At 50.5% G+C, this 18,957-nt stretch overlaps 1 protein-coding gene across 5 annotated transcripts in view; it reads right to left on the minus strand.

The window, feature by feature from the left end:
• RIPOR2 (RHO family interacting cell polarization regulator 2) overlaps positions 1-18,957 on the minus strand; it is a 213,105-nt gene that overhangs the window by 16,094 nt on the left and 178,054 nt on the right. For 3 of the 5 annotated variants that reach the window (XM_044260084.1, XM_044260089.1, XM_044260100.1), the window contains exons 10-19: positions 17,470-17,595; positions 17,069-17,217; positions 15,638-15,767; positions 15,071-15,220; positions 11,462-12,100; positions 8,528-8,709; positions 6,072-6,243; positions 2,861-2,996; positions 1,692-1,853; positions 559-717 (exon numbers count right to left, since the gene is read on the minus strand). In XM_044260084.1, the coding sequence (XP_044116019.1) occupies positions 559-717; positions 1,692-1,853; positions 2,861-2,996; positions 6,072-6,243; positions 8,528-8,709; positions 11,462-12,100; positions 15,071-15,220; positions 15,638-15,767; positions 17,069-17,217; positions 17,470-17,595 (2,005 nt within the window). Of the gene's footprint in view, positions 1-558; positions 718-1,691; positions 1,854-2,860; positions 2,997-6,071; positions 6,244-8,527; positions 8,710-8,845; positions 9,662-11,461; positions 12,101-15,070; positions 15,221-15,637; positions 15,768-17,068; positions 17,218-17,469; positions 17,596-18,957 lie in introns of those variants that run through there. The other 2 variants (XM_044260093.1, XM_044260103.1) reach the window with 2 other exon arrangements.

The raw sequence follows: 18,957 nt of genomic DNA on the forward strand, positions 1-18,957 counted from the left end.
ATGAACAGGGTGGAGGAGCAGAGGAAGAGAGAAAGAGAGAGACAGACAGACTGACAGACTCCCCGCTGAGCAAGGAGCCCAGTGTGCGACTTGATCCCAGGACCCTGGGATCATGACCTGAGCCGAAGGCAGAGGCTTAACCGACTGAGCCACCAGGGCACAACTCCCATTGCCTTCTTGTGAATCTCGCTTCTGCTTATACTATGAAAGCACCACCAAAAAGGGCACCTGAAATAGTCCCCACTGTAGGCTTGATCCCACAAATGGCGAATACAGTACATTACTGAAGAAAAGAAATGACATCGGTAAATCATTTAACAGCTTCTCATCAACATTACACCCCTGCTGGGTGACTGAGATGCTCTGAGTAAACCCCCGCTTCATTGCCAAGAGGCTCACTAATGTTAAGGGTCCAAAAGGCACTGAAAAGGCAGATCTGAACCCAGCTGTGGACTTGGGGGAAATGAAAAGGCTCCCCTCACTAAACACTACACCTAAAAAGCCCAGAGCGGACTCCAAAGGGAGCCACTGCACAGTGTGACAAAGAACGTGTCCCACCTTGCTTGGCCAGCTGGTTCAAGTGAGTTTCGAGGTCGCTCACACCGTGGCTGGTAAAATAACCGTAATACTGGAAAACGGTGACGACTTCCAAAGGGAGGCTGGAGGGGAGTAGTGGCTCAGCCCGGTCCAGGATCTGGGACACCAGGGTTCGGAACACTGTTTGGAAGGGAAAGATGGGAAGCAGATTTGAAGAGACATGACCGTTCATTCATGTTTTACTGCGGTACGTGGCAGAGAGGAGTCTGGGAGCTGAGCTGGTCCTCAGCATGCCGCTTGGTGAGTTTCGCATTGGTGACCTGTCACCACCATTAGGGACGAGGTGCAGAACTCGCCTGGCTCCCCATAAGGTAAGCTTGTGCCCCTTCCCACCGTAGGTTACTAATAATCTGACTTCCATCCACATGAATTAGCCTCTCCTGTTTTTGAGCATCATGTAAATGGAATGATCTAGTAGGTGCTTTTTGTATCTGGCTCCTTTTACTCAACAAAATATCTGTAAGATTCATCTACACGTTGCTTAGAGCAGTAATTGGTTCTTTTTAAAAACTGCTGTGTAATCTCCTACTGTGGGAATCTGTTACTGTTGATCTAAGCACAATACATAGATACGATACTATGCATATGCACATCTACATACACACATATAAACCCACAAAATACACTCACTTTCTTGCAGGTGGGCATTTGAATTGTTTCTGATTTTTGGCTTTTGTAAATAAAGCTACTACAAACTTCCCTAGACCTGTCCTTTTTGTGAGTATAAGCAGGTACTTTCCTTGATATATTTAGGAGCGGAATTGCTGGGTCATAGGGTAGGGGTACATCTAGCTTTAGTGGAAATCGCCCAACAGCTTTTCCCAAGTGGTTATTTCCCGTGGCACTCTCAGATTGGTGGCATTTTAATGAAAAAAGCCTACAACCACCTAAACAGCAATATAGAAACACAGAGCTTTTAAAAGTCACTGCTGATATTCTGATTTAAAACATGTCCAAGTCTTTCTTTTTTTAGATGGTACTGAGCGGATGCTGCTTTCTCTGCAGAGTCAGTCATTGTCCCGGGGGAGGGACCCGCTGGTGCTCGCTCACAGGTCAAACGGCAGAGATGCTGTTCCCCGACAGCCGCCCCTTACCTGGGTCTGCAAGCCCGGGGTGCTCTCTGTTGATGGTTCTGGCAAAGCTGGCTTCCAGCTGCTTTATAACTCGGTCGGCTGAGCTGTGGTAGACACCGGCTGGGCTGCAGCACTTGGTCCAGAAGGACAGCAAGGACAGCTTTTTGTGAAATTCTGGGATGGCTGGAAGAGAGAGCAACCCCGACCCCACGTCGCACGTTTTGAAAGAAGCAGGTGAAGAGATGAACCTGTGTGGGAGTGGGGCAGGCACCAAGGCCCCCTTTTCTCTCTCTTTAAAAAAAAAAAAAAAATATATATATATATATATATATATATATATACTTTTTTTTTAAAGTAGGCTCCATACCCAGTGTGGGGCTTGAACTCACGACCCCGAGATCCAGAGTCTCGGGCTCCACCAATGGCCAGGCCATCCAGCCGGGCGTCCCCTAAAAATTGTAGTGTTGAATCGGAACTACAAGATCTCTCTGTACTGGGCAGATTTTCCAAAGGACCCAGAAGTTATGACCCCTCCAGCCTGGGCAACGGAGGACATGCAGCAAAAGCAAAACTGTTTGCTTTCAGTGAGAGAAAACACAGCAGCTCTACTCTGGAAGATGTTCTCACTGTGTCCTCTCTGGTAACTTGGCAGCAAAACATGGGGTAGGCTCAGAGAACGAAACCTGGGCGGGTTTTCTGAAGGCACTGAACAGAGCTGGAGGGGGCTGGAGGAGTCTGAGCGGGGCCGGGGGCTTCTCACACTGAACTCAGGAAGGGTATCACGCCAGGCATCCCAGGGTCAGCATGTCCCTGGTGTGTGGTTGTGATGGCCTGGGGGCACCTGAGAGCAGGGAAGACACGAATCACTCACACCCCGAGTGTCTGGTCCCTTTTTCTGCCTCTCAGCCACCTGCCAGGGTCCCCTTTCTCTGGCAGAGAAAGTCTGTGAAATGGCCTACACGGTGGATGCTGGGGCTGTTTATGGACTAGTGTCTGACGTCCGGGGCTGGCCGGCCCTCTAGAAAACACAGTGTCTGCTGGTTGGACTCCGAGGTGTTCAGGAGACCACACGGGGGAGGGGACAGTCCTCTATCTTATGGCCCGAGCATGCGCTCCTGCAGTCCTGAGGCAGCAGGGACAAGATGCGGCCGGCGAGCGCGGGCACAGAGGTGGGACACGCACGTACTTACCTTCGATGACGGAACTGATGTTCCCTATGTTCTCATCGCTGACTGCTGACAGCTTCTCCACCACCTGGATTTGCCTAGAAAGCTTCTCTAAGAGACTGCTCGCCACAAATGGGGTTTTGCTTGAGAAGACAATTTGCTGAGGAGACAAACAGAACCAGGGGGTCAGTTCCTCTGCTGTCAATGGAGGTTTCCTGGCCCAACAGCCTCCTTCCTAACTCAGCGGTCAGGCAAACTCAACCCGCGCAGTGATTGAGTTCCGGCTTGAGAACGTTCCTCATTCCAGGCCGATGACAAGAGCTGATGAAATCACACATGTTTTTGTTGCTTTATAACCTTTTTTCCGTGTCTGCATAGATTCTGGAATGTTCTCAATAACAGAGCTGCAAGGTTCTGATAAAGTTGCCTTTGCTTTTTATGTATCGTAAATCTTGTAAATCCTCTTTGAGATCATGAAGGCATATTTAGGCTGCTTAATTCTGTGCTAACAGAAAGAAAGACTTATTTCACAAGTAGTAATTTTTCACAGCATGGATTGAGTTCCTTGTTTTCAAGCTGAACATTAAGAACATGTTGTATAATAATCATGATTATAATCAAGGCTATCTCGTTCTAATTAATGAGTGCTTTTTATGTACCAGGCGCTGGTCTGAGCCCATGTATTAGCCCGTGTGATTTCCTACAGCCACCCTGTGAGGTGGGTACTGTTGATAGTGCAGTTTAAGCATTTTATTTATTTATTTAGTGCCGGAGCACATAGAGGGCAGAGGAAGGAGGAGAAAGAATATCCCAAGCTGAGTGCAGAGCCCGACGCGGGGCTCAATCTCATGACTCTTAGATCATGACTTGAGCCGAAACCAAGAGTTGGACCCTTAACCCACGGAGTCACCCAGGTGTCCCTTGGTATTCCATTTTACTGCTGAGGAAACTGAGGCCAGAGAGATCAAGTAATGTGCCCAAGGCCAAATACATAGCAAGTGACTGCACCTACATGCAGGTCACAAGAGCAAAGGGCATGAGAGAGGAGAAGTCAGTGGCTGCCTGGATGTTCTCGTCCTTTCTGTGTCCCTTGGAGACCTGTCCCAGTCACGTGGTGGGCATGAAGGCAGGATGCATCCTGAACTAAATCCCCTAGAACACACAAATAGGATTTTCAAATTCAGAAGTCTCGTGAAACAGTTTTGTACTGATGCCTTTCCTGCAAGTAAATACAAGAGAAATGAACTGATTTGGTGCATAATTATAACTATTATGATTCTTATGGAATGCTCATTTTTATCTCTTTGCAATTACATGCCAAATGAAGGCATTCACTCACCGATTCAGCAGCAGATGGGAGTTAGAAATTAAGTTTCTAATCCTTACTTTATTCCACATCTTTTATATCTACCTCTTTTGTTTTCCTAGCACTGATGTCCCTCCACAGAAGAGCTGATGTGTGATAACCATGGCCTGAGTCTACACAAAAACACGGCACCGCATAGTCTGCTGATTGCTCTTCGAGAGAAAACATCCATTCATTTACAGAAGACAATTCTCCTACATTTCACAAAAAAAATGACTTTCCCTCTAAAAGGCAAATGGGTCCTTGGCTCAGGCCAGAATCAGGCTCAGCAAGGACGAAGAATGGTGAAAACTGTCTCATTCAAGGGCTTGGGGAATAGAGAATAGCTAGAAGTAAATCACAGTCCTTGCCCATTTTGGTCTGGAAAAAAAACTAAAAAAAGCACCTCCTGCAAGGCTGCCAGTAAACGGCTTGCAGTAAACAGCTTACCAATTCGGCAGTCAACAGAAGAGATCAACGGGGATGGTGGCCAACGTAGTGACAAGAGTCCTCATTGCCAACCAGTTTCCCACAGCGTCTGAGGTGACTCTGTGGCTCTTTATTTGGGGAGGAGAAGCATGTGCTACACTGCCTCAGTATATTACAGAAGCAGCACACTAATCCAGTTCTGGTCCCTCTGCGGCCCCTTCCTCCTGTCCCTTCCTCTATCTTGCAGTGGGTCCCCTGCTCTTAGGAGCATGACTCCTCCTTTTTTTTTTTTTTTTAAGATTTTATTTATTCATTTTGACAGAAATCACAAGTAGACAGAGAGGCAGGCAGAAAGAGAGAGGGAAGCAGGCTCCCTGCTGAGCAGAGAGCCCGATGCGGGACTCGATCCCAGGACCCTGAGATCATGACCTGAGCCGAAGGCAGCGGCTTAACCCACTGAGCCACCCAGGCGCCCATGACTCCTCCTTTTTGGCCCCCTTCCTGCCTGGCCAATCCCCCTGCAGACCTTGACATTTGCTCACGTTCTTCTCCTGTTCCCCACACGTGCCAGCAGGCTGGAGCAGACGCAACCACGCACGGAGGATGCGTTTAAATAGATGCTCAGGAGAAAATGCTTTGTCAAGACAGCTAAAGCACTTCCTGCAACCAAAGAATTCCCAAATCTGTGCTCCACTACTGTAAAACCTTAACCGGTAGACAACCTGAAATGAAAAGAAAATTAAGGCCCACGGTGCCCCAGAAGGAGAGCTAACTGGTAATGATAATGTCCTATGAAAGTGTTCTTTCTCATCGCCGGTAAGTCTTTACTCCAGATCTGGAAAGCTGGGGTTATGTGCTGCAGCAATTTGCCTTTAGCTGTCCGGGGGCAGGAAGCCAAGTCAGGAGACAAGTGTACACCAAAGGACGCTCAGTAACTCTCACTTTCAAAGTCCATTCATTTGTAGCTGGCAGAACACAAAAATTTTTCCTTAGTCACATGACTCTTCTCTTTTATCAAATGATTTGACATCAAGAACTAACCTAGGACCTCTTAAAGTGTGGAGAGCTAAGGGGGGTGCCTGGGTGGCTCACTCAGTTAAGGTCTGTCTTTAGCTCAGGTCCTGATCTCAGGGTCCTGGGGTGGAGCCCCACATCAGGCTCTCTGCTCAGCAGGGAGCCTACTTCTCCCTCTCCCTCTGCCGCTCCCCCTGCTCTTTCTCCATCTCTCAAATAAATAAAATCTTAAAAAAAAGAATAACGTGTGGAGAGCTGGGTTTTATGATAAAAAACCCAGGGCTCAGGGAGGATGGCCATGCCCATGAGAATGTTTGAGTTGCCCCAACTCAAAGGAAGACGGTTCTCTTATTCCTGAATTTTCATTTCTCTGGCATAACTGAAAAAAGAAGCCCACCTTGGTGTGTCCACGGCCTGGGCTCTGAGGCACGCGGTCAGCAGTCCTACCTGAACGAGCTGGGTGCAGTACTGAAGGTGCCTGACGATGGTGATGTCCAGGCTTTCATTCCCCGTGGTCAGCGGCAGAGGGCTTCCTGCCACACTAGTCCCGACCCCTGTGTCCTCTGTCAGTGCTTCGCTAAGGTGCCCCCTGGCTTCAGGGTGTGTGGCTCTGTAGGTCCTGGAGCAGGAAGGGGAGCAAGATGTTAGTTTCTTTTGGCATGGAAACCCCAGGTCACCTCAACAAAACTCAAGAAAGGCCCCCTCTGACACCCACTGAATGGGAGACTTTCGCTAAGCCCGCCTCGAAAGGCCGAGCTACCTTTCCAAAGCTGCTTCTTGGTTCAGCCTGGTCAGCCCATGTGCCTTGTTAAAAGATGGAGCAAACAGATTGCTCCCAGAGTTCTCTGGTTGTTGCCCCAGCACAATGAGCCCTTTGTAAAGCCGGCACACCAAGGAGTCTTTGAGACGGGCTCTCGTTTTTGTGCTTGTTATACTTGCTTGCTCTGTGGATGGGAAATTGCCAGATTTTCTGGGATTAAACTGTCCTCTGTATTTGTGGTCGCCCCAAGAGCAAGACCATTAAGAAGTAAAGTCAAGGCTTTTTCTTGGCCTCAGATCAATTGCTCCTTGAAGAAAAGGAGAAAGTTGCCAGCAGGAGACATGATGTTTTGCCCCAGACAAAGGCTACAAGGGGGCATCTGGATCTTCCCAGGCGGAGCTGGGGTTCTGCCTCTCATGCCTGGCTTCAGCCTCGCCGTGGAGCTGTCTCAAGTTGTATCGTGACGGGCACTTAGACTTACAAATAAAATCTGTTGCCTCTATTATCTAATTTTGTTCTGAAAATTAATCTGTGTGGGAAAGAGGGAGTAGCTGTCTCATTTCACACATGGGAGGGCTGACTGGCACAGATATTCACCACCGTGTCCTGTTACACAGCCAGCGGCAACCGGGCAGCTAGTGGCTTCTGGGTTCACAAACCCCCTGCCCAGCACCTGGGGTTTAGAAAAATCATGCACCTGAGCTTAGAGGCCTTGAAAATTTTCCTCCAATTAACTGTTACCTCCAAGGGGAAAGCACTCTGCTTGTGTCCCGGCCATCAGCACATATTTAAAACACACACACACACACACACACACACACACACACCCCACACACACAATTTCCACAATTTCACCTAATCCCGCTGATGACATAAAGTCAATCAGTTTAGACAATTTAATATCAATGGTCTACAAAATGTACAAAACCCGTGATGGTTTTGTTGTAGCAATGATTCTGACGACAGCAAAAATGGAAGTTTAGACTGAGGTCTGACTTTGACCTACCATGTAACAGCTTACGCTAACGAGTAGACGGATTTTTGGTTTAGAAGCACTTCACAAGTTCAATCAGGCTAGAAAAATCTCAGCACAGAATGTAGGAATAGAACATCAGCCTTCCAGTTATTGAATAAATTTTGTTTGCCAGGCCCTTGGCTTTGCTCAATGGATAAATCTGTTTCTCATTTTTTTGTTTCCTGATTTTGAAAGAACAACCCCTCCAGGGATAAGAAAGCCCTCAAAAATGTTATTATAACATCACCTAGGGAGGTTTGCAAAAGACGGGACAGGTGGAGTTCCTAGTAGCTGGAAAACCTGTTTGCATAACACATCAGCAGTAAAGATGGTGGAAATCTATGCTTTCCTCTGGGGAAGTATGTGTGTGCATCTTTTCTTCCCCAGCAGTTAATGAAGGCGTGTAGGCTCGACTATGTTTGCTTTGTTTCCAGTGAAGTCACAGAATGGACCCCAGACTCTAGCTCCAAACACAAGTTCTGGCTGTCCAAGAAACCTGATGGAGAAGGTGACAGGAGTTCACCTTCATCGCCCCCTCCCGCTCACCCCTGCCTGTCAGAGAAGATGCAATCAGGTCTCAGCCACGAGTCGGTCATCCCTCGTTCTAAGGGAAATATGTGCCCGGGCTGAAACCTGGCTTTGATATGTATGCGCACCAATAATCTTGATCTGGAACTACTTTGTCAAAGGGCGCAAGAGATAAAGGGGTGGAAAAGGCAGAGACTAACACAATGCAGAGATTAGAAATAGGACCCAGACGGAGGAGAACCAAGTACAAAAGGGCCACCCAGTAGGACTCCTCCGGAAACACAGCGCATCTAGTGAATGTGGAGTTAATTACACTGGGGTCAGGCAGCAGGCCCCGAGCCGTCCAGGACGTTCGCGCATACACACAAACACGTCCCTTTCATTTATGAGGAAGAAAAGCAATTCATTTTTCCTTGAACAGCACAAAAGAGGTGAATGATACGTCAACATCGTCCTGGACGGTAAAAGGGAGCTGAAAGTCAACGGCCATTCCTGTGGGACGTTCTCCCCTCCTGGGAGGGGCCTGGGAGGCGACGGACAGTGACAGAGAACCACTCTCCAGACCGCAGAGGTGTCAGCACGCACTAACTTTACACTTACCTATTTTTCTCGGTCTCGGTGTCCGAAAATACCGAGTCCGCGCCTCCGCCAACATTACAAACCTCATCGCCGTCCTCCTCCTCGTCAAAATCAGAGGTGTTCAGGAAGTCAAAGCTTTCTAAAGCACTTTCGACTGTAAGACTTAAACTGGAAGACCGGCTGCGGGTTCCGGCCGGCTTGCACTGCAAAGGCAGAAGGCATCAGGGAGATCAACATAGCCAGAGGCAGAAAACACAACACGCAGCGTTCAACTTCAGAGGCGACACTTTCTGGGGTTTTTTTTTCAAGCTTTTATTTTTTGTTGTGGTTGGCGTTAAAAAAAGAAAGAAAAATGCATTTAAACTCTTCATGTTAAAAAAAAAAAAGTACAACGATAGGTAAAATGACACAGCATCTGGGACTTGTTCCAAAATCATCTGGCGAGCAAGAAGCAGGAAGAAGGACAGAAAAACCAAGACCAGCTCTGAGCTGACACCGTGGAAGCGGGAGATGGGCACACGGGGCGCTTTCTAGGATTCCTTCTGTTTCTGCCTGAAGTTTTATACTGGGAAGTTGAGGGACTGTGATAGCCCCGAGAGCCCTGGGAGATAGAACTGCTCTAGCCCCCTCTGCCTGGAGCTCAGCCCCAAGGGAAACACAACCAGCAGACGAGTCTGAAGAGCCACGGCGTCAAGGCCAAATATAACCGACCCGTAACGTTACACGGCCATGTGTGCGCGGTCCCGAGACAGAAGCTGCCCAAGGGACCCATTCTGGGGCTGCAGGATTCTGTATCGCCAAACACAGACAGAAGCAGGACAAACAGAATAAGGCCAGTGGCTATGGGCACAGAGATGGAAAGACGTCCTCCCACAGTATTCCAGAGGACGGACGCTGGGGTGGAGTGAACAGGACCGGTCCTGCAAGGCACAAGAACCAAAGGCCCTCCTTCCAGCTGGCTGGCTCTCCTTGCTGACTTCGTAACACAAGGCAGGCAGCGCCTTGCAGGGGTCTGTCTCTGAGACTCAAGATGGCACAAAAGCACAGGGGAAACCGTCTTTTGGTCTTTAAATCAGAGTTGTTTCATTCACCCTCAGTGATCTCCGTCCCAGAGGCTGCATCACTTAGTCTCTGATCCTCAAGAGGCTTAGCATCCTAGGAATGTGAAGGGGGAAAAAGAGAAAGCTTTGTCTAGCGGATGCTTCAATTCTGGCTGGATCCACAGCCACTTGCCCCAGGTCTAAACTCAAACGCTGTTTTCCATCTCAGAGAGAGAGAGAGAGGGTGCCAGTCCAGATGCAACTTACTTCTAGGTTCTTCTTTCCTAACCAGCTATCTGCCGAACTTAACCTCACCCATTACGGATGCGTTTAAACATTGATCCTAACAAAGGGATGGCCCAACACTTAAGGATTTTCAAGGCAGGATCATTTTGGAACAACAGCAGATGGAAATAATACTCTGGAAAGAAATCTGTGACCCCCAGGCTGTTATGACTCACAGATGGCTTGCTCAGGGTTCGCTGGCAGACCCCGCTATCTTAGCCATCTAGATGCCTGCAGATGGGAGCTGCTCTCCGCACTCGCTTCTCTAAGGCATCTGTTGGAGGTGGGGGTCAGTTGTGTCTTTAAATTTCACACCTTTTGCCCACTAAGCGAAGCTGGTCAACTCTGCAGACCAGAGTCTGTTGAGGTGGCACAAGATGTTTTCACTGCAGTGTTAGACAAGCAGCCTCCGTGCAGGAGTCCTGAGCTGGGGCTTCGGAGAAGTATTTTCCAGAAAGCAGAGCCAGGGCGCCCTGGCCTGCTTCTTGGTCTGTCACGAGTGCTGGAGGACCTGGAGAGTCAGGGCAGGAAGTCTCACGTGCCCTGGGGACAAGCCCCCTCCAAGGTCGTGAGCACCACCGAGAAGGATAAGACAGTCCGAAAAGCCTTGGAAATGTGCTCCCACGTGCCACTGAGAAGATCACGCTTTACAGACAATCGCACAAGGGGATGGCACGGCCTTCTGTGGGCGGAATCTCAGCCAGCCCCCGGCACCTTATTTTCTAGCCCCGTTGATAGGTCAGGTCCCCAAGGAACTGCTCTTTTGGGGAAAAAGGAGTCACTTCGCCTTCCGTATAGCAAGGCCACAGTGGCAAAGCTGAGAGCAAGGAGGAGGCCGTGGGATTTGGGACAAAACTCAGGTTCTGTCTTCCTGGGCAGTGTTTTAGAAAGTTTATGCCCGGTGGCAGCACAGACATTCTGGTGTGGCAACAGCAGCCTCCTTCCTGGGGCCTCCTGCCTGAGGGGATCATCCCTCTGGCTCTCCTCTCCCACCCGCTCGACCCTGAGCTGTCTGAGCAGGGGTGAGGTTGAGAGAGAGCGAGCTCTGGTGGTGGTGGGGGTCCCTGGTTTCTAGAGCAGGAGATGAGGACTTCCAAGTCCCGACTCACTGGTTGGGACCAGACCAGACTGGAGAAGGGGCGGTGCAAGGGGAGGTGGGGTGTGGGGTGCAGGGGAAGGCAGGGCGAGGGGTGCAGGGGGAGGAGGGCTGAGGGGTGTGGGAGAGGGAGAGGGGAGGTACGGGCCCGTGGCTCCCACATCACAGTTGCCTCACTCTTGACTTCAGTCAGAAAGGGACTCTCTCCGGTAGCATCTCAGGGAGATTATGATCCCAAAGTGCCTCCAGCTCCCTTCTGGGACTGCAGTGACTAACCCCGGAGCTGGAGGGGTTCAGACCTTCCGCATGCTGGAGACTGAACTCCTAACCAACTCGGGGGAAACTCATCTGTGTGAGGGAAATAAAAACGAACGCGCACTCCTGGTGTTTCAAAGTCGGTGCCATTCAGATGACGACCGTCCCTCAGTTCTGTGATGCAGGGGATGAAACAGCAAGACACACTACTTCCGAGAGAAAGCTGGCTTCAGACGCCTCTCTCCGCACCTAATCTGATTTCCCTAAAATGGTACTTACTTTTAGGATGTCATCCAAGTGCATGACTTCTTGGTTCAGGTCCTGAAACTCTTTGTACTGCTCCTTGTGTGGCTCCAAGGCGAGGAAAAGCCCGCTAAATGCATCCTCTAGGCTTCCATCCAGGAAGGAGCGACAGCCTTCGGATTCTCCACTGACGGAGCCCTCCAGGGCCAGCCTCTCCGTGGCCCCCGGCACCTCCGCTGAGGTCAGCCTCTTGACCAGCTGCTTCGTGATGTTTCCTTCAAACGTGTCCAGTTCCACGGGCTTGAGCTCCGAGGCCTCGTCAGACTCCTGTAAGAGGGCCTCTGCCACGTCCTTCTCCAGGAACAGGGGGGTCCCGGGCCCGTCTGTGTCCTCCTCCACATGTGGCTGAGGCTCTTGGCCTTCTCTGGAGGAGTTTCTAGAAGATGCTGAGCTGGAGTCATCCGAGCCCTCGTTCCGGGAGGCCAGGCTGCTGTGGTTCCGCTCTGCAGGGGTGATGGTAATTTCTGGGTTTGCTGAGCCTGCGGTGGACAGAGGGCCGGCTGCGTGGGGGGTGTGGGCACAGTCCCCGTTGGGCAGGTCACTGAAGCTGAGAGACAGGGGCGTTTTCTCCTCAGCTGCCTTTCCGTGGTCAAAGACGTCATCAGGTAGATTAGACTGTGGATAAAAGGCATCTTGTTATTATTTTAAATACAAGCGATATGCTGGGTGGGATTTCTTTCCAGATAAGATGCCAGGCAATTAAAATACACAACCAGCGCTTTCATAATCCTAACATGTTAGCTGTTGATTCTGTCTGTGCGCGCGTATGTGTGAGGCAAAAGAAAAGCCCTTACAAACCATTTCTGGTGTTGAGTCTCGGTGAAAGTTCATTATTCTATTCCTAGGTTCAACAGTTTTCAGAAGAAAAGATTGGGGGGAGGGGAGGGAACAGAGCCTATTCCCTAAAATCCAGAATCTCACAGTATTTGGCAGCCATGGTTATGAACACTACAATTTTTTTGGCATTTATCTTAAAAGACGTTGCAACACTCATGCTAGTTCACTCAAAAGATGTGATGTTTTGTTCTGCTTCAGTTCTCATAAATTATTTTAAAAGACCCTCTACCCACAACTCCCAAGCCCTTGAAAATGTTCTATTAATTTAGTCACCGTGCCACAAATAACCGAAGACCGGAAACATAGTTGCAAAGCCTCCGTAAAAATGGGAGAAAAAGATGAATAAACTTAAAGCTTTCCCAGAACTGCGTCTAGAAATACCACGTCCTCTTGTCAAGCCGACCCAGGCTGGGTCAAGTACACTCTGTGATTCATGAAGCAGAACTCGGAAGGGAGAGAGGTTACAAATACCCAGGTAATCAAGATCATTTGTTTATGCAGACATTAAAGTGATTTCCACGTCATCGCTCCCTACGCTGTGGTCTGTGCCGTGTCTCAGGGCCAAGAGCTGCTCTGTGGGAAAAGTTTTCTAGTGATTGGAGATCAGCTCCTTGGAAATGGATCATTTCTCCTGGGCTCTGGACTGATCTTTTAAGTAAATGGTTAAGTACCAAGTGCATGTCTATTTGAATTCTGTGGGAAGCAAGGAAAAATCACAATATTGCTGGGAATAAGCCCAGGAAACAAAAATGTTCCTGGTAGTGAAATGGAGTAGACAGAAAGACAAACGCTCCCTGTCCTCCCCAGCAGTCCTCCTGGTCCCCCACCACTGCTGGACAGGGAACCCCCAGATCCTAACCCGTGCAGTTAGTTCAACCCTAACTTTACATTCTCATCTGGCTGGAGGGCAATTCATTTTAACCACAGGGATGAGTGAAGGGACGTGTCCTTGGGACACTCAGGTAACCTCTGTAGGCTCAGGGTCCCCTCTAGAGAATGCTTTCTTCTGTGACCACCCCCCGAAGGGTGCTGCTCAGAGTTCTGGGGGGCGGGCTTGAGAATGGAAGTTCTAGAAACTTCTCAGTAGCTGTTGAGGACCAGGTGGGGCTCCAAGGGCCCCAGAGATTGTTTAGTTCAGTGCCCTCTGTCTGCCCCCCACACCCTCCACCTGGAGGGGAGAGAAAGGGGAACTTCTGGAGCATCTCCCAGAAGCTCTGGGCCCTCCAAGTGGTCCTGCCCATCTCATCTCATCTTCAAAGCACAGCCCTGGCCACCCGGGGTGCAGGGAGGCTCGTGAGGCAGGGGGACCGCTCAGTCGGGCTCTTATTCAAATCCCAAAGTCATCGCCAGCCATTTACCTAAACCCAACATGTACCTGCGTAAGTGGCCAGCGTCAGGAGTCAGACTGAGCTGAGACGCTCTGGTCAAGGGGACTTCCGGGGCACCAAGGGGACCTGCCCACGAACGGGCACATGACAGGACAATGGAGTGAGCTCTAACGAGACGCGGCATCGTCGGGCCGGACCCCGACACGGGGATGGCTGCCAGCCGAGAAACAGGTGGTCCTGGAGCTCAGCCCCGCAGGATGGGGAGGTTTAGGCGAGGAGCAGGAAGTGTCTTCCAGAGGAGCAGTGGGTGTGCACAGATGGGAGCTCGCGAAGGGGGAGGTGCAGCTGGAGGGTGCTTGGGGCTCTGGGGGCTGCAGCAGGGGACCAAGAAAGGGCAATGGCAGGCGAGGCAAGCTTGCTGAAGGCCGGACAGGTACAGCCACTCTGAGGGCTCTGCCTTTATCCAAAAGGCTCCAAGAAGCGGTGGAGGTTTTTGAAAACTCGCTCTCCTTTAAATTACGCTATTAAAACCTCTACCAACTCCCTCCAGAACTTACAGTACGTGAGCATGAACATATCCGTTATATCGATAGCTGTGTATACAACAGCATCTGCTATATGTCCATTTTGGGCCCATGTGTTCATGCACATTTTCCTTCTAGAATATTCCTATTTGCCTTGGAAACTCTGCTAGGTTAGCCTGGCCCTTCTCATCTGTGTCTTGTAATTCACCGAATTAGAAGCAATGATTATCGTCGTTCACTAGAAAACTTTTTAGTCCTTTCCTTTCTGGACGTTCAAAGATTACTCTTATTTTTCCCCATAGGTAACTTTTCTGTGTCTGTAAAGAGCAGACGCTTCCACGTCCGTATGTTCATGTGTGATTTCTCTTGGGACAGGATGTATGACACAGGAACTGTAGTTCCTCCGTTGTATTCCTGACTACAAATGAAAGAGCTTCGTTTACTAATGCAGAGAAAATTAACACACACTACCACAAACTAAGGCGGAGACCATCTTTAACTAAAAGGAGCTCTAGGAAAGTGGGTATGAAGGCTTCTGACTCCCTCGCACGCCAGGTCTAAAACTGAGACTGTCCTCAGTGATAAGCTCGCTTAATCTGGGAACAGACACCTTCTCCGATGGTGGAGGGGTAACTGCATTTTTCAAAGACGATGATCTTGTTACCATGGATATCTTCGCCACCGCGGAGAAAATCACGGCACAAAAGCAGGGCTCAGGGACGAGAGGGCTGGGTCTGTGACAGAGGCGCATGCAGGAACACACTTCGTGCCCCGGGGACAGGACAGCTGTGCCCACTGCCCCGCGAGCGAGACAGAGGAGAAGAGACACACGGAAGCAAACGCGCCCCGAGCCCCCGAGGCGAGCACTGCACGGCGGGCAGGCCACCCACACTCACGGAAAACTCTAGCTCGGCCTTGGGTCTCAGCCTGAGGGAGGGCAGGTCGCTGAAAGAGCGGCTGCGGTGCAGCTTGGCAAAGAAAGTGTCCTGCAAGGCACTCAAGACGGACAGCCGCCGCGGCCTGGCCGCCGAAGGATGCAGCCACCTCTTCGGAAGTCAAAGCGAGACAGCAGAGTTAGCGGAGTTAGCGGGAGACAACGGCCACCGTGTTTCGTGAGCATTCTAGCAAGCATTTCTGATGACCACAAGGAGGCCCTTACTGACATCCGTTACCTAAAAGGCTGACCTCAGAGACTCTCCGGGTAAGTCTGCACATTATCAAAGCCCTGGGGGGCGGGGGAGGGTGGGGAGAGGGCAGACGGGAGGTGGTGTTTGCCTGCGTGCAAATGGCCCAGAGCCTCTTGGAATGTGCTTTTCTTAGTCGCTGCTTGATTAGGGGGAGCTTTGAGATGAGCATTGCTAGGAGTTACTGAGAACCCGGGACACCAGACGTCAGGTGTTTCACATCCTGGGGGTAAGCCTGCCGCCAGTTCACGCCTCCTCCAGAAGCCACAGGGAACTTACGAAAAAGGAGTGATCCTTCAGAGTGGGGGTCTCCGGGGTGCCCTGGCTGTACATGGACATCCTCCTCTGGAGGGCTGCCGCTTTGTTCCCAGCACCTGAGGACGCCGTCATGTCCTCCACGTCGAATGGGCTGCAACACAAGGAGGCCCGTGAACGTGTGTCCATTCCAGCCCCTCCAGCCAGACTGTGGGCTGAGAAGGCTCCTCGTTACACCAAAGTCAGTGCAAACCAGCGGGTGCAGAGGAACTGAAAACGAGCCACAGTAACAGAAAGTGGAGCAGAACACGACACCCAGGCCCACCCAGACCCACACAGATCAGCATCGTAGCTCTAAGGGCGACTTATCTAGGAGAATCTGTTTCTCCGTTCATGTTAGAAATGCAAACATATTAATGCTTTCCCAACACACGACGCTGAAGTCTATAAAATGTCTCTGACTTTGCAGGAACAGACGCGTTAACAGTACAAGAGAGCAACAGGTCACTGTTCTAAAGAAAACACAGACTTCCTCTCGTCTCAGCAGACACAGAGACTCCTGCTTGATGGGAGGAGGACAGTCTGTCCTGTCCGACGTGACGACACTTACCATCGTGTGTCTGGTCCATCCAGCAAGAACGACCTTGCGTTCGATAGATCAATGACATGAACTACAAGGAGGGAAGGCTGGGCGGAACACGGAACGCGCGGGAGAGTGTTTCAGTGACAATATGGCAGGGGGTCTGCTGCTTCTGTGGCTCGCCCCCATGTTGGAAAGGGGACCCTGAACACCCGCACTCCGCAGGTCATGTTTACGTGGTAATCCACCAGGGGCTATGGTCATAGCAAACGTTGAGAGCAACCCATGTTTAAATAACACATGATCTTTCTCGTGAGACGACCTCAGAAAACCCCCTTTAAGTTCACTGCTCTGACAAGAGATATCTCTTGCCCTTTGGAAATGTTCTGTTGCGGGAGAGCGTGAAGGATATTGAGGAGTTTCCCTGAGCAGCATGTGGGGTAGAGCTGAAGTGGGACAGGCAGCGAAAACCCTATAGGGAGAATTGGGATCTTTCTGAGGGTGAAATATCTCCTCCTGGACAGTTATTTTCCTCCCAAATTAGCTTACTTGAGACTTATATTATTTTATATGTATTTAAAGGTTGACAGGGAGGGAAGGTGGCAGAACAAATATTTTACACAAGAAGGAGAAGGGAACAGTGATAAGACAGAGGCTTCTCTGACTTACGGAGACGGCGGTGCACAGCCGTCACACGGCAAGCCAGGGGACAGATCCCTGTCCCCGCCGAGGTTCTGACACAGGTCTCGGTTGGACCCAAGTCTCCTTCTGCGACGAGCTCCCTGGGGACTCTGACTGTCCAAGGGCCACCCTTGCAACAGCCTGACCCTGAGGCGTGTATTTCTAACAGGACCCCACAGAAAAGGGCCACTTACTACCAAGTGATCTCCAGGCTCAGTTTGATGGTGCCGAGGTCGTTGATGTCAACAGCCACCACCTGAGGTCGGGCGGCAAACAGCTCTTTGGTCTCACACGTCACGCTGCCGACCAGGAGGTGCGTGGCGAGCCCTTTGAGTTCTGTGACCTGGTGAGAGGAGGTGTGGGAAGGCCTTACAGGGAGCCCAGGAGAAAGGCCAGGCACGCTTCCCCTGTGCTCTTCACAGCCCTCTCTGCGAGACAGCAGTGGTCTTCGCCACGGACTCGGGGTGCATGCCTCTTTCGGGGTCTGCGAGGTGGGGGTGGGGAGCAGCGGGCAGAAGTCATGAACACAAATCCCCACCCGTGGGCTACCCAGCCGTGCAGTGGGAAGACGGGGACAACACAGACAATACTGAACCTTGATGGAGATGAATCCAACGATCAAGGGCAGGAACACCACCTCCTCCCCGTCCCAGCTCTGCTTGCCGTTGGCTTCTATCTTGCCTTTCAGTTTCCACCTCTGCCGGCCGTACTTCATGAAAATCTGCAGAAAACCACACCTCAGGTCCCACGGCCCTTGCCCACCTCCCACCCCCCCAACACCAAGATAGAAAAGCAGGGAAATAAAGCAGCTGCTCTTCTCCCCTTCTCCATCCTCCTCCAGCCACACCCCTCTGCTGGGTTCTTCCAAATTTCCTGGGGCCTGGGGGGTGGAGCAGGTAGGGGGCTGGGAGGAGGCTTTCAAGGGGGAGGAAGGTCTGTTCCCCTCCAAGAGGGCATGGAGGGCCTCCTGTAGTCAAGAGTCATCACACGTGTCCTTCCGCGTCACCGCGGTCATCATGGCCAGTTCACTCCCCCCGTAAGTCTATGACAACAGTCACTGAACTCCCCAGCTCGGTGACAGGGAGGAGAAACCATCAGCTAAAACCTACTTAGCAGCCAGAAGCAAGAAGTAAGACGCCTCGTCCTGGATGAAGAAGACAGAACGAGACAGTCCCGCGAGAGGGTCTCCCGCTCTCCTTGCTCCGACAGGAAGATCCTCCTCCCCCGCCCTCCCCAAGGACGATCATGGTGGGTTTTGGAGGAGACAGTTAGATGAAATAATTAGGGGAAGTTCCCTTCTGAAGGGGGAAAAGATGAAGGCTTTTATACTTTCTGGAGTATATCTTTTTTTTTTTTTTAAGATTTTATTTATTTATTTGACACAGAGAGATCACAAGCAGGCAGAGAGGCGGGCAGAGAGAGAGAGAGGAGGAAGCAGGCTCCCTGCTGAGCAGAGAGCCCGATGCGGAACTCGATCCCAGGACCGAGATCATGACCTGAGCCGAAGGCAGCGGCTTAACCCACTGAGCCACCCAGGCGCCCCTGGAGTATATCTTTATAAAGAAAGGTCTAGACACTAGTTTCTTCATCCCACGATATTTAAAAGCACTCGTGATCTGGGATGGCTCTTGCAGCGGGAGAAAAGAGGGCTATCAAGTACAACGTTGGGACACCAGGGAAAAGACGAGACAGATTGTATATAAGGTATAACAAGCAACCGTAGCTAAGGGCCATCGTTAAGTTGGTTGCATGGACAATTGCACAGTGCTGATAGGAGAGCATGTCCTTCTGTTTTTAGGAAAATCATTTCGGGTGAAAGGTCTCCATGTCTGTGCATCAGTCTAGAATGTTTCAGCAAAATAACAACAAGCATCGCAGTAGTAATAACACCAGTGTGGCAAAATGGTAGAAATTGGTATCTGGGTGAAGACTACATGAGGGTCTCCATTTCTAAATTTTCTCATTGGCTTAATTTTTTTTCAAAATAAACAAACATAAAAGAAAAAATAAAAAAGGTAATTTAAGAAGCAAAATAATGACCACCTGACTCTTGTCCCTGAAATCCTCGATTCCAACCCGCAGA

This window comes from Neovison vison, chromosome 1, assembly GCF_020171115.1.
Source record: "Neovison vison isolate M4711 chromosome 1, ASM_NN_V1, whole genome shotgun sequence".
NCBI lineage: Eukaryota > Metazoa > Chordata > Mammalia > Carnivora > Mustelidae > Neogale > Neogale vison.